The sequence below is a fragment of the Zalophus californianus genome, chromosome 16 (genome assembly GCF_009762305.2).
Source record: "Zalophus californianus isolate mZalCal1 chromosome 16, mZalCal1.pri.v2, whole genome shotgun sequence".
NCBI classification, from domain to species: domain Eukaryota; kingdom Metazoa; phylum Chordata; class Mammalia; order Carnivora; family Otariidae; genus Zalophus; species Zalophus californianus.
In genome coordinates, this window is record NC_045610.1 from 20,275,993 (window position 1) to 20,291,264 (window position 15,272).

The 15,272-nt window shown below is 55.4% G+C and overlaps 1 protein-coding gene across 3 annotated transcripts in view; it reads left to right on the forward strand.

Moving 5' to 3' along the window:
- Positions 1–258: 258 nt before the first annotated feature.
- RHBDL3 (rhomboid like 3) overlaps positions 259–15,272 on the forward strand; it is a 48,867-nt gene continuing 33,853 nt past the window's right edge. The window contains exons 1-2 of one of the 3 annotated variants that reach the window (XM_027568590.2): positions 259–435; positions 1,960–1,983. In XM_027568590.2, coding sequence (XP_027424391.1) covers positions 325–435; positions 1,960–1,983 — 135 coding nt within the window. In that variant the 5' untranslated portion in view covers positions 259–324. Of the gene's footprint in view, positions 436–1,959; positions 1,984–13,990; positions 14,039–15,272 lie in introns of those variants that run through there. The other 2 variants (XM_027568591.2, XM_027568592.2) reach the window with 2 other exon arrangements.

The following is a 15,272-nucleotide window of genomic DNA, read 5'->3' on the forward strand; positions in this document are numbered from 1 at the left end:
GAGCCGCGGTGGCCGGGGCCGGCCCAAGGGCGCCCTCGCCTCGGAGCCGGGCGTGGGGGCCGGGGCGCAGGCGGAGGCCGGCGGGGCGGCGAGCGCGGAGAAGTTTGGCGGCGAGGGGCCGGGCGTCCCGGGGCGGCGCGGCGGCGAGGCGGCGGCGGCGCGGGGGCCGGGGCCATGGGGGCGGGCGCGGGCGGCTGGGCTGGCGCGGAGGCGGCGCGGCGCGCACAGAACCCTCGGAGCTGCGCGGCCGGCGCGGCGCAAAGTTAGCCCGGCGCCCCGGGACGAGCCCCGCAGCCGCCCGCGGGCCCTGGACCCCGCGTCGGCATGGGCGAGCACCCCAGCCCGGGCCCCGCAGTGGCCGCCTGCGCCGAGGCGGAGCGCATCGAGGAGCTGGAACCCGAGGCCGAGGAGCGGCCGCCGGCGGCGCCGGAAGACGTGAGTGCCCCCTCCCCCGCCCGGGCAAACTTTCTGGGGGGCACTAACTGGGGAGCTGCCCCCGTCTCGCCCCCGCGGGGCAACTTCGAGGTTTCAAGGTGACGCGGGAGCGCCCCGGATTGGCCGGGTCCCCGCGGGCGGGAGGGGGCGGAGGGACCGGTCTCCCCCAAACGCGCGCGCGCCATCCCCCGCTCGGGTTCCGCGGCTTCCCTGCGGGACGCAGCCCCGCCGCTGCGCTGGGGACCGGTCGGCCGCGGGAGCCCCCTCCCCGCGGCTGGTGCAGTGGCCGGGACACGGCGTTTTCCCGCAGAGGCGGCCGCGTCACAGCCGTGACTACCCCTCCCCTCCCACTCGCGACCTGCGGGCTCTCTGAGCCCGGGGAAGGAGCGGGCGCCGCGGAGTCCCCGGAACCCGGCCGCGCCGACCGCTCTGGCGACCCCCTTCTTCGCTTCCGGATTAGCTCCCTCCCGGCACCTGCCCTGTCGCCACACTGAAATTCAAGCCGGCCCGGGTCCCTGAACCCGGCCGGAGGAGGGAGAGGCGGAGTGCTGGGAGCGGTGTCGCTTCCAGAAGAGAGCCCAGGAGTCCCAGACCGAGTCGATGCCAGCGACGGTCCCCCGGGCGAGGATGGGGAGGGGCTGCCCCAGAGGGCTTCCCTGCCATCTGCTGCTGGAGTCTCTCCTTCCCTCTGGTCCGGCGAGCCATCGGCGGAGCGGGCACTGGGGAGTCCTGGGAACTGGGGTTTCTTAAGCTGCTCCCTCCTGAGGTTAACCTGCATATAGAGGTGAAAAACTGGAGAGACATTCTGCCCTGCCCTAGCCCTCTCTCAGGGTAGGGAAAGGGAGAAGCCAGGACGGGTAACCTACCAGGGAATGTGCCCCAGGAGAGCTTAACCTTTTCCCTCCCCTTTGGCTCCCTTGGTTAAACCTCTCACCTGCTTCTGGCTCCCAAGCCCTGTACTCACCAGGCTCGTGTACTCAGAACTTAGATTCAGCCTTGGAGAGACTGTTTAGATTTCAGTGGATTCCGGAGACCCCCTCCTCCCAAACTGCAGGCAACCGTTAGTGTTTATTCAGGGCTGAGTTTTCCTGAGTGGGGGGGGGGGGTCTCTGACCCCCAGCAGGTGGAGACTGTTGCAGCAGGGTGGGTTCCCAGGTGTGGGAGTAGACATGGAAATGAGCTTTAGGCAGAAGTTATTAGAGGCCCTTGGATAGAGTTGGATGCCTTTATTTAGTAATTGCTGAGAATCACCCTTGTTCAGCGTATCCGTCCTCCCGCCGGACTCCAAGAGAGGGACAACCCCCCCCTCACCCAACCTGAGTTCCCTGTATTTGCTTAGTGCAGACTCATTTAGGGAGCTCCTCCCAGGTTTCCCCTGGTGTCTTGTGGCGGGTTCCTGAGTCTGGGCAGCAGCTGGGAAGCTATGTCAGAAATATCAGGGGCTAGAGAGTCCTTGGTGATAAGTATGTGTTTCTTTCTCTCTCTCCTCTTCCTCCTCTTCTGCATGGCCTCCCTCTCTACCAGCACTGGAAAGTCCTGTTTGATCAGGTATGTGAGCAGTTAAATCCCCCCACTTCCTTCCAGCCCTCCCCACAATCAGTCTCCCTGCTTGCGTGGGCTTCCCTAGCTCTGCACTCCTGAGACGGTGACGTGTGGTGGGGGCGTGGCTTAGTGCATCTCCGAGACTGATCGACAGTGCTCTCCACTGCTCTCCAGGTTTCAGGAGTAGGCGGTGGGCTCGCCTGAGAGATCCTTCGCTCCCTCCTCCTCCTCCCAACTCTGCCTTCTAAATACCATGTAGAAATTGCACAATAGGTATCAAAAGCCTGGGACATTCCCTATATGCGGGGATGGGTGGGGGGGATTGCAGTCGGGACTGAGGAGGTGGGGGGAGGGCTTAGATTAATATCCTCTCTCCTTTTTTACCTCCACCTTCAAAGATCCGTGGCCACCACTGAAGTCAACTCTCTGCTGTCCTTGGAGGGTGACTCACAGTATGGGTTCTTTTGAAAGCTGACTCTAACTTTGCGGCAGGGATGAGAGAGTTATGGGAAATAGTATGTGATTGTTTGCAACTCCTAGCGTCTAGGTGTGGGGAATGGAGTTGGGAATGCCAACTTTGGAATCTCTTGATGGACATTTGACCTTCAGCAAGGAAACAGTGTCTTCGTTGCTTAGTACCAGTGTTGAGAGCTTTTGTGTATTTCCCTCTCTGTCTCCATTCCCGGATGCAGAGGAGAGGAGGCAAGTGATGGTCCATCGCAGGGAGACTGGCGAGCACTCTGGTCCTGCAGTAGGCATGATTGTGCCATGAAGTTTGTGCAACTTTAAGAGCCCAGTCTGGTTGGGCCAGAGGGAACCTGTTGGGTTGGACGAGGAGATGCAGCTAGCTTGGACCAGACCTTATCCTGTTGTAGGCAGGGAAAGCCTTTGAAAGTTTTTTCAGCAGGGATCCAAGCAATGCTTCGGAAAGGTCTGGTGTGCTAGTGGGAAGGAAGTAAGGTGGATGGCAGGCATGAGAGAAAGTAGGCAGGGACCTGCTGCAGTGAATGAACATGGAGGATGGCATGAATGGAAAGGAAGGGGGACGTGGCAATGGGGGGAATTGGAAGATCTCACTGGACCCACGTAGATGAGTGAAATGCATAGATAACTTGGGGATTCTGAACCTGGAAGGAAAAAGGGAAAGTCAGGGTGGGGAGTGGGGTGTTGGCGAAAATGACAGCTTTGGTGACAGACCAGTTCAATGCAAAGAACCCACCAAATGCAGGTGCCCGAGTGGGACCGAGACCTGGAATTACAGCAGGAAAGTCGTGGTAGGCAGAGGTTGAGGGGTGCTTGTGGGCATCCCGCACATTAGAATGAGGCCTGGCTGTGGTTTGGGGAGCATCCACCGGCTCCCGTCCCAGCGGGGTGGCGCATCTCTCCCTCTGCTCCCACTCGCCACCCACTCTCCCTCCAGTTCCTGGGAGCACAGCGGCCGCCCTGAGGCAGGAGGGGCCTCCTGCTGCCACCGACACCACGACCAGCAAGCTGTCAGCCCTTCACACCTCCTGCCAGATTTAGAATCAGAACCTAGAACAAAGTGTATCATTCTTTTTCCCTCTGTGTCTGTCTTCCTCATTTGATTAATTTTCTGTGTATGTTTACATTTTAAAAGGGACTATTTCGGTGAATGGAGGAAAACAGTAGGAAGAATTTGGAGCAGAGAGAGGAGAGTGTGTGTGGAGAGCAGAGAGAATGTGTAGCAACTAATATTCGAGGGTGGTGTGAAATCCATTTTCTCCCACCAGAGGGAGGTCCCTCGTGTCACAGGGAGCATCCCCCTGCTTCTGGGAAGGCCCACCCGGAAACCATGCTAGACAGACAAAATTAATTCTAGGAAAGAAACTCCCAAAGTACTCCAGGCAAACCATTTTTTTCTCACAGTAAGTTCTGCCTTATGCCTATTCCCCATCCATCACGTGGTGTTAGAAGCCCATTTCTGGGGGCACCTGAGGTGGGGGGTGCGGTCGGTTAAGCATCTGACTCTTGGTTTTGGCTGAGGTCATGATCTTGGGGTCATGGGATCGAGCCCTACGTCTGGCTCTGCTCAGTGAGGAGTCTGCTTCTCCCACTCCCTCTAAGATAATAAATCTTTTTTTTTTAAGAATTTATTTGTCAGAGAGAGAGAGAGAGCGAGCTTGCACAAGCAGGGGGAGCGGCAGGCAGAGGGAGAAGCAGGCTGCCCGCTGAGCAAGGAACCCGATGCGGGGCTCGATCCCAGGACCCTGGGACCATGACCCCAGCCAAAGGCAGTCACTTAACCGACTGAGCCATCCAGGCACCCCTAAAATAATAAATCTATAAAAAAAAAGTGCCCATTTCTGTTGCCTTCCTTCCTGTGGGTGATTTGTGTTTAAGGAGAGCTGCTCCTGAGCAGGCCTTGACCTCTGTGTTCCTTGCCCCTACTTTGTGAAGCTGCCCCTGTACCATTCCCCAGTGGTGCTAACTGGAGAAATGCTATGAAGTTTCATAGAGGGGTGTGCAACTTCAGGATGCGAAGGTTATTCAGAATTCGGAAGGGTTTTCCCCTTGCCTTTCCTGTGGGCCTGCTTAACGGTAGGACTTGAGGATTGTGGACCTTGGTGCACTTAGGAAAGAGCATTTCAGTGGAGGTTGAGGCAGCACCCCCCCAAACCACCTTATCCAGAAATGGGCAGCCCTGACCAGTCAAACTGTGGTCAATGGGGGGTTCATGACACCTGTTGGAGTCTCTGCAAACTGATATGTTCACCTTCCAGAGGTTGATGGGATGAGAAGCTGGCCAAAGTTGGTCCTCCTTTCCTTTCTCGGGCAAGGGAACACCAACGATCACCCAGTTTCGAACTGGGACCTGCTGGGACTTCTCCCCCTGGTTTTAGGGATATTTGGCATTGCACCAGTTCCCTCTGTGCTGTCTGGTTCTTTAGCACATGGAGTAGCTTTGACCCAGCATGAAGCTAATTAAACCCCAAGAACTAGAAGGCACGACCTTGGCCTGTTGGTCCTGTGTGGTCATCCCTCAAATAATTGGTCAGGATGCCTTTTGTGGGAGTTGGAAGTGAAGAAAATAGGTGACCCCAGTCCCTTGGAGTCTCCCCTCCCCCATATTCTGGGAATTTGGCTGGCCTGCTCAAGCAGGAGAGTAGCAGGCCAGCCCTCCTTACCCCATCCCTGACTTCTTCCCCGTGGGTCCTGGAAGTTATAGTAGGCGGGAAACCAGGAGCTTCAACCCCTAGACGGTCCATCATATGTTTTGTTTCTTATTTCCACTTCTGCTTGAGGGAATTATCTTTTCATGCGCCTGGGATCTAAACGGTTTTCCTAAATATTAGATTTTAAAGTTACGTAAATACGAATCTGTCGTCATAGTGTAGCATCTTACAAAATGTCTTTTCTATAGTTGAATCTTTTGAGCTTTTCCATCATGATTCCTTCTATTGCTTTAGACCTGAGACAGTCTTCATCCCTCTTTATTTTTTTTTAAGTTTATTTATTTATTTAAGCAATTTCTACACCCCACGTAGGGTTCAAACTCACAACCCTGAGACCAAGAGTCGCATGCTCTTCCGACTGAGCCTGCCAAGCGCCCCAGTCTTCATCCCTCTTTAGATCTTATAAATATGCACTTCTATTTCCTACTATAGTTTCTGTGACTAAAGAAATCATCCAGCCCTTTACTCCATCCTGACCTTGTTTCTATCCAGTTATGCCAGCACTTAGTAAGAAACACTTCCTTTATTTTTTTTTTAAGATTTGATTTATTTATTTGAGAGGGAGAGAAAGTGCACGGGCACAAGCAGGGGGGAAGGGCAGAGGGACAGGGAGAGGGAGAAGCAGACTCCCAGCTGAGCAGGGAGCGCGATGCGGGACTCGATCCCAGGACCCTGAGATCATGACCTGAGCTGAAGGCAGACACTTAACCAACTGAGCCACCCAGGCGCCCCAAGAAACTCTTCCTTTAATGTGTTTAGAAAATTTTATCACTTGATACATTTTTATATGTGGGGGGCCAGTTTATTCTTTATGTCTCATCTATCTCGCTGATGTTTGTAATTTTGTGCAGGTAATGTGCCCTTCACTTCTTGCTTTATGTTGTTCCATAGGCTCCTCTTTTTCAGGTTATGTTTCGACAGTCTCAGTCCCTTCCCGAACTCTAGGGAGGTGCCAACTCTAGGGAGGTGCCTTCAGGGATCCAAGGTCAAAGAGCGGGTCAATGGCAGATACTGGACCCGAATGCACTTAACCCCTAAAGGGCTTCCAGGGTGGGAAAGTCATTTCCAGGTTCACCCTTAAGATACCTTCAGGATCTATCTTCAAGATCTGCAAATGTTTAATGAGCAAAAGTGTGGAGCAGAAATCTGTTGAGTCAACAAAGCACAGTTGCTTTTGAGCTCAGATGAGTGAGAAGGAAAAGGAAGGATTGGAAGTAATTTGGGTTTCTCCCCCGCTTCCACTGGGAGCATGCATTTCTCAGGCCCCCATAAGAGCCCCAACTTTGCTAATCTCCCAGAAGGAGAGCAGACAAGTTGTGGCTGTCCCACCACTGACATTATAAACGTGCTACAACCAGCACGCAGAGCAACTGAGACGACCTGCTGGATACAAAAGCCTGGATTTGGAGTCAGATGGACCTGGCTTCAGGCCTTATGCCTTTGTCACAGGGGCCAAGTGGCATTAGCTCTCTGAGCCTCGATTTCCTCATTTGTAAAACAAGGACAGTGATCTTGAACTCCAGGAACAATAGTAGGAATTAAATGAGAGTGGAGATTCTTTACAATGTCTGATATCCAGTGGACATTCAACAGCTGTCTCTTAACTGGGAATCAGAATTTGCTGGAAAGATGCACAGGGTTGCTTCTGAGATCCAGGCCCCCACAGGGAAATCAGCGGCCTCTCTAAACCAGCTCCTGCCCAATCCAGGTTCCTGGAAAGAGAGCCACTTCTGAGCCCGGAGGATTTTCCTGCTGGCTTTCCCCAAGTGTCTCCCCTGCTCGGCCACCTTCTCTCCAGCCTGGGGTCTTCCCTTGGCCTGACCCTGAAGCCGTCCTCGTTTGCAGTTCTCCCGCAAGCTGGCTTAAGTTCTGGGAGCTGAAAGGGGGTTCAAATGGGGCCACCGAATGGATTAGCAAGGGGCCACAGAGAAAACACCTGCCCCGGCGACAGGGCATTGATGGCGGCCCCCAGAACACACGATTAGCCAGCAGAAAGAGGTTCCCAGAGAAGGACAAAGCCACGGGTTTGACTGGAACCCTTGCTCAGGCTCTGCACCTCCAACCCCTTATCAGGTGGCCTCCAGGGCGCTTGAAGCTGTGGACGGGCCTCCACCACAAAGTGGGCCTCCACCACAAAGCGAGCTTTCCTATCCTGCTCCTGCCCCAGTGACCTTGGCAGCCGTGCTGAGTTAACCCTTTTTATCCCTCACCTCTCACAGAACTACATTTGGTGGCAGTTGAGCGGTGGGGCCCAGGGACCTGAGATTGCGTGCTGCCTGCCGCACAACGGGCACACATGCATTCAAGCAGACGACACGTCAGACTGCAGCCCCGTGTGTGTCGTCTTGGGTCAAAGCGTCTCCTCCCCACGCAGGCCCTGACTGGGTGGGGCTGCCTCACTCACGCCGGCCCCTCTGGGGCTGCTCCCACCTCAAGGACCATAGGTTACGAGAAGGTTGGTGGAAGCACCTTGTCCGATCTGCTCCTTTTGCCAGCGCGGAAGCAGAGGTCAGCGGCCCTCTGAGATCATCTGCCTGGTGTCCCGTTGGGCAGTTCCTGGTGGCCTCCTGGGAGAACAGGGCACTCTTCTGTGCTACGGAAATGAGTCCATGTGTATCTTGAGTTGTGAACAACTGGGGTAGCCACCACCTCTGTCCCGCCAGCTTTTCTGAAGCAAATTGCAGGTTGGAGTCGGTAAATATTTCTTTGAGGGAGCAACTATTGAGTGCCTACTGCATGCACACAGGTCCTCCTCTCATTTTGATCTTTCAGCAACCCTGTGAGGTGAGTGGTGCTATCCCCTCTTTACAGAGGAGGACACTGAGGCCCAAAGGGGAAAGGCTTGCCCAGAGACCCAAAGCAAATAAGGGTCCTCTGCAGAAGGGGCTGTGTGTCTTTGTCCACACGGCTTCAGGTGGCTTCTGAAACAGGGTGGAGGGCCCCCAGGAGGTGAAAGTGTTTGGTGACCGTTTATCCTGCCTGCCCGGCTCCCACTCCCCTCCTCCCTGGATCTCCCAGCCCATTCATTTCTGGGGAACAAGGGACCCTTCGGTGGCTTCCAAGAGAAGCAGTGGGAGGAAATGGGTTTAGGCTGAAGGGAGGGATGGGGCAGGTGTCAGCCCCCTGCCCCCTGCTTGCACCCAACCCCACCCCTCCCTGCCGGTGGCTGCCCCCCTGGGCCTGGATGCCTGCCTTTGTGGCTATGACTCAGCTTTGGTCCCCAGGCGGCTGTGATGGTTGTGCCTGGATGAGTCAGCCCGGGCAGTGCTTCTGCTCCTTGGGGACCCAAGGGACCTGCCTCTGAGTCACAGCCCCCAGCTGCCCTCTCAGAGTCTCCAAGGCCTTCTTTGGGGGGCTCTGAGAAAAGGAGAAGCAATGTCTTCCAAGAGGCTCTGAGGCTGGAAAGAGACAAAGCCTGGAGGAAGGAGCTGGCCCCCACCCCTCACTGCCCTCCTAACCCCAGCTTCCTGCATGGGGGTGGGTAGTCTGGGAGCTCTTCCCCTCCAGCCCAGGTGTTGAGAGAGTTGGGTGGTTTCTGGAAACATGCCCATTATCCAGCGACTCAGCCTGGAATCAGGCCAGGATGCCCACTTCTCTGCTGAGGGAAGGGCGTTCTAGCTCCCTAACCAGCCTGCCAACCTCAGAGCCGGGTTCAGCTGTTTGACTTATGGGGAGCAACGATGCTCAGGAGCCCGTCTTGGGGCTTAAGGGAGAAACCTCCTGAGAGGGATGAACTGCCTCCCCCCAGACCCCTCCCATGGTTGCTGAAAGAACAGAAATAATACAGCTGGGAATCCTAGAATCACAGAAGCTTCTCCAGCTGTCCGAGGCCTTGGCCTGGCCAAATTCCAGGGGAGCACAAGGGTCCCTCATGCCTCCATGTGGGGAGACCCAAGGACAGGAGGGTCAGAACCTGTTTTTCAGGAACTGGTCTCTCTTCTGCCCAGGGAGGCTTCGAGGTTTGAAAATCCACTCCAGCTCCAGTTTGAGCAAGCCAGATGGTGCCTTGCTCCACTCACCGAAAGGGTCTCTGGGCAAACTGTCTGTCTCTGAACCTCAGTTTCCATATCTGTTAAACGGGACTAATCACACTCACTCTAGGGTTGGTGTGACAGTAAAAATAATAAGATATTTGTGAAAAATCAGTATTTCAGAATCAGGGGACTGGCGTGAGGTGGTTTTCTCTATGGGGAGAATTAGCATCCTCATTTGCGGGGAAGGAGAACTGGAAGAGAAGGCTGCTATTCCCATAACCTCACCTCCTGACCTCAGCAGCTGCAGGCCTGGACCTGATTTATGGGGCAGTAAATATCCATAATGGGCCAGAGTTCCCTGGTGGGCTCTGGCTGTTGGGTGGGGACAGCTCTGCTGAGCCCTAAGCCCCTGGGTAGCCTCGTTAATTCATTTCTGTTCAGAATCCGGGTAATGATGCAAGGACCCAGCAGATGAGGCTTGCTAACCATCCCCAAATTGGAGAGGGGCAACTGCCTGTGCTTTGCCTCACCCCCTGCATGCATGCCATGTGGTCACTTCCCAGGGCTCCTTCTGTCTTGGAGGACAGAGAGAGGACACTGGGGCCAGGGATGGGAGCCTTCCTTAGGTCCCAGGTCCCGACCTTCTGGACTGGAGAGGTCTCCACCAGGATGGCACTCCATGTGCTTCCTTCGGGGTCCTTAAAGGTACTCACACCCTTCACTGAGATCCTGGGCCTCTCTACATCCAGGAGAGGGAGAGGGTCGGCCTGGGACAGGAAAGGAGTTCGAGTGTTGGAAACAGGGATCAGACGTGCAATTGTCCTGGAAATGCAGTTTGTCCAATTCATACACACGTAATAGATATAAAATACGTGTGTTCCTTTCTTCTTTTTCTTATGCTTCACTGCTGCTGGGTAAACTCTGAAGCTTGGCCTGGCTCCCTGGCTGGCGGCGGGAGGGGGCGGGGGAACGTGGCGCCGCTGTCCTGGGTGCTGAGCAGGCAGATCCCGGCTCCCGCAGGGCTGTTCTCTGTGAGCTCAGCCCAGCCTTTCCTTTAGGCCAGTCCCTGATTCTTCAGCCTCTCCGGGGCAGCATCCTCCTCAACCCTTGGGCTGCGGCCTGGGTCTGGCAGATTTCTAACTGTGGGAGGCCTCCAGACAAAGTGTCGACGGACTTGAGGGCCTTTGCCACTCAGGAAATGAAGGTGAAAGGCTGGTTTGGAACCATGGGCAGAGGGGCCGGGTTCCACAAAACAAAGAAATGACTCTATGGACTCATGCATTTTTCCCAAAGAGTATTCTGTGGCATGTTGCTGTGGAAAGTATGATGCCCAAAGGTCCAATAAGTTTGGAAAATGCTGGGCTGAACAAAATCAGACACGTCTCTTCACTGTGAGAACTTGCAGAGCCCTTAGTATGGTTTTATGCATCAGGCCCTTCCAGAAGGGTTTCCCAAACTTATGGGACCTTGGAAACCTTATTTTAGACACCATCTTGGGCCTGGTGTTCCACCAAACACACATGGGGAAACTCTGAGCCAGGGGCCATATTTCATACACAAGACAGGACAAAGAAAGACAAGGAAGGGCAAGCCTGGGGCAGGTTCCCATGGAGGGACCCAGAACCGTTCCCATCTTGACCACTAACTCGAGCTGTAACCTTGGGCTAGTTTCTTTTGCTCTCTGCACCTGTTTCCCTGTCCAGAAAATGAGGTGCGATGCCTGGCACATGGCCGTTCCTTGGTAAATATTTGTTAAATGAAGGAAGGACTGGTTTGGACTGGGGTCTTTCAAACCGTTTTTAGTCACATGGTCCTAATGTTAGGAGGGGGCAGGCCACAGGCCCTTCTGCCTGGATGTGAATCCGTCTGCACCAACTGCTGGCTGTTTCAACGTGGCCAACTCAGCTCTCCAGGCCTTGTTTTCCCCCTTGTAAAATGGAGCTCATAATAGCGTCTACCTCAGAGTTTTGTTGGGAGGGACCACCTAATATATCATCCAACTTGGGACCACTTTTGAGGGGGAAAGGGGTGCTGGTAATAATCGTGCTCAGACAGTAGGTCTCCGGCAAACTAGGATATGGGGCAAGTTGAGGTTTCAGTCAGGTAATACCTGAGACCTAGAAGCCATTCTGCATATATGTAGCTTCTATCATGTTCAGCCGAGTACTATGCAGGAGGCCAGTACATGAAGCAACTCCAGAATGGGGTCTGCTCAGCGACCCCCTCCCACCCTCTCGGGGTGTCAGAGCCCCTAAAACTCTGCAGAGCAGTTTGAGAACCATAGAGATTCCTGTCAGCTCTCCTGGACCATGAATTCCGGTTCCCCGGCCTGCTGCCCCTCTCGCCACTGACACCGGATCCCTCTGACAGCACGCCCCCAATGCGAGTTGCCTCATCCTGATTCCAAATGTCCCATCAGCCCTTTGACTGACCAAGGAGAGAAGATTGGCTGCCCCCATGGGCTGTATGGGTTGTGGATTTCTTTTTAAAAAATATTTTATTTATTGGGGCACCTGGGTGGCTTCGTCATTAAGCATCTGCCTTCGGCTCAGGTCATGGTCCCGGGGTCCTGGGATCCAGCCCCGCATCGGGCTCCCTGCTCGGTGGGGAGCCTGCTTCTCCCTCTGCCACTCCCCCTGCTTGTGTTCCTGCTCTTGCTGTCTTTCTCTCTCTGTCAAATAAATAAAATCTTTAAAAAATATATTTTATTTATTTATTTGAGAGAGAGGGAACAGAAGCAGGGGGAGAGGGAGAGGGAGAAGCAGGCTCCCCGCCGAGCAGGGAGCCCAATGCGGGGCTGGATCCCAGGACCCCGGGACCATGACCCGAGCCGAAGGCAGATACTTAACCGACTGAGCCACCCCGGCGCCCCTCGGTTGTGGATTTCTTTCCCAAAACCCCATTTGCATGTGGTGTGCTTGTGTGTGCAGGGATGGGGATGGACACCCTTACATCCCCCTGAGAAGGGAGAGTTCCTACCATATGATTGGAAGAGAAGCTGAGGCAGCGTGGTTCATGATCTGCCCAAGACGGCACAGCAGCTGGGGGCAGGGTCCCTTCTGAAACCCTCCCCCTGCTCCTTGCCCCAAAGAAGGGAAGCATCCCTAGGTGGTAGCAGTGCCAAATGTGGCGGCTTCTTTCCCCAGTCTAGGTCACGAGTGCACCAGGAAGCGGTCCAGGCCGGGAGATGTGGTCTGTGACAGGGCGTTTGTGGGGCCCCAGGCTGGGGAAAACCGGCGACCTGAAGGATTAAGGGGCCAGAGGGCTGGATGGTGCTGGGATTAAACGTCCCTTGGGAGCCTCTGGCAGCTCTTTTCATGGCGGAGGCAGGTGGGCGGGAGCCGAGGGAGGGTCAGCCCTCACCCTGCGGTCTTTCTCCTCCCCCTGAGGCCAGCATCCTCCGCTCAGGCTGAATGTGGGCTTGGCCTTCCCCCTCCCTCCACAGTGCTGGGCCGTAGTCAGGAGGCAGCTGCGAGGATGCTCCTGACTCCTGGCTCCCTGCTGGGCCCCTGCCTGTGGCCCTTTCACAGCCCACTGCCCCCAACTCCCCCTCCCAACACACACACACCCCAGCCTTCGTCAGGCTGCCTGGAACCCGCCCAGCCCAGACCTCATCCCGAGAGCGACCCACTGCTAAAACTGGATGAATCCCGGGCTTTGGGGGGAGCTTTGGGGCCTTCAGCACATTATTAATGAGGAAAATTGCATTTGTAGGGGTTTCTTTTCCCAAAAGCTCCAAAACCACGGATCTTATCCCCCATACCTGGCCTCGAAGGAGTCCCAAAGGCAGGAAGTGTGCCCAAAGGGCTAGCCAAGCCCCTGTGACAGGGTTGCTCCCTGCTTTGCTTTGAATGAGGCAAGAAGAGCTGGACACTGAGTCTCCGCCCTGGCCCTGCTGCCCTGCGTTTGCTCTAACCCGCTGCAACCTGAGGGGACACAAGGCACGCTTGATAGATGAGGCAATTATGGCTTGAGATGTTTACTCTGAATTATACAAACTCGTTAGTGGCTGAAACAAGAATGGGATTTTGCCTTGCTCCGTGCAGCCTCCTTTTGAAGCCCTCAGTTTTCTTCTGGGCCAAGGGACCGACCGCTGCCCACCTTCTGCTCGCATCCTCTCTCTCTGATTCTTTCTCCCTTTGTCTCCCTCTTCTCCGCACCCCCCACCCATGCCCCATGCCCACAGTCCGCCTCTGCTCCGGCCCTCATCCTCCCAGGTGGTGGGGGCCCCGGGGGGTGTAGAAGGGGTCCTGTGAGGAGCCAGCCCCTTCCCTGCCTCTCTCTCTCCCCGCTAGGCACCCTCCGTCATCCCTGAGGCCTCATTATTAGGTAGCGATGACCCCCCATTGTCTGGCTTGTCTGGCCCTGGCACGAAAGGTAGAGTTTTGGCAGGGAAGGGAGACTTGGCCTGTTCCCAGCTCATTCTCCATAGTCTGGAGCCTGTAATGTGCTGGGGGCAGGACTGGCAGGGGGGTGGGGGGCTCCTGGAGCCACAGGGCAGCCCCTGTCACTAGGACAACAGCAGGGAGCCCTGGGGGGGGTGGAGGGAGAGCTGGGGAGCAGGTGGTTCTTTGTCTGGAGCTGGAACAAGGGAGAGGGGCCCTTGCCTGATCCCAGTCCCCCACCCCGCTGCCCTCCCAAGCCTCCGAGGCGGCCCCTGGGAGGGGATTGGTGTCCCTGCTCTTGAATGAGAGGCCACTGGGCTTCCTCCCCGAGACCCGGTCAGGAGAGACTCGGCGCTTCGGGCATGTCACTGCCCCCCTGCAGTGCTCATGGGGGGGTGGCACTGGGGGGAAAGTGGATTTTCCCAGGACTCGGGGCTGCTTCTCCATCTCCACCCCTCACCCCCACCCTCAGCCCACCCAGCACAAGGGGTCACGTGAGGCCAGGCCGGTGAGTCAGGGGGCCTGTGTCAGCCTGTGGGGATGCGGGGGGCGGGTCCCGGGTACCAGGAGACCCTCACTGGCTGTCATTGCCACTTTCCCATCCAGGCCTCACTTTCCTATCTAAGCAGCGGGGGGTCAGAACTGTGGCTGTGTGCGGCTCTTTCCCGCTTTCAAAATCTGTGTGGGATAAGCCCCTGAGCCCCCCTCTCCCTCCTCTCACCTCTTTGATCCTTCACTTTTGCCCCAGAGCAGCCCCTGGAGGCTGAAGGTCAGTGGCCACCAGTGCTCAGCCGCCGGGGTGCAGAATGCTGTTTGCCAGGCATGTCCCCTGCCTCTCCGTGCTCCTTTCCCTGTGCCTCGATTGCCTCATCTGTAATATGGGACTAGTTAAATAGGACCTGCTTCAGGAAGTTGTTGTCGGGGTTCAGAGAAATTACAGACATAAAGCGCTTAGAAAAGTGGCCCCATGAAAACAGCAAATTTTTCTTTTTTTCTTTTTTTGATTTTTTAAATTTATTTATTTGATAGAGACACCGTGAGAGAGGGAACAGAAGCAGGGGGAGTGGGAGAGGGAGAAGCAGGCTTCCCGCTGAGCAGGGAGCCCGATGCGGGGCTCGATCCCAGGACCCCGGGATCATGACCTGAGCCGAAGGCAGTCGCTTAACGACTGAGCCACCCAGGCATCCCCTTTCTTTTTCTTTTTTTTAATTTTTTAAAGCAAATTTTTATTCTTTTTTTTTAAAGATTTTATTTATTTATTTGAGAGAGAGAGAGAATGAGAGAGAGAAAGCACGAGAGGGAAGAGGGTCAGAGGGAGAAGCAGACTCCCCGCTGAGCAGGGAGTCCGATGCGGGACTCGATCCCGGGACTCCAGGATCATGACCTGAGCCGAAGGCAGTCGCTTAACCTACTGAGCCACCCAGGCGCCCAGCAAATTTTTATTCTTAAAGATCTTTATGGTGCAGGGAGTCACTGCGTTTCCTGAAATACTCAGTGGTGCAAACCAAATGGGTGTCATCCCTGGAACCTGGTATTTGGAATGGAGGGTGGGGACACATGCCGATTTCTAAATAAGCCTCTTTAGGGATGTCTTCATGCCGATTTTTAAATAAGCCTCTTTAGGGATGTTTTCCCTCGTTGAGTTCTGGGAAGAATTTAAATAGCCCAAGACTTGTGACTCTTGGGTTGTCTTAGAGGTACTGCACACCGAATCAGCCTTCCTAAAATAGTCTCCATTGACC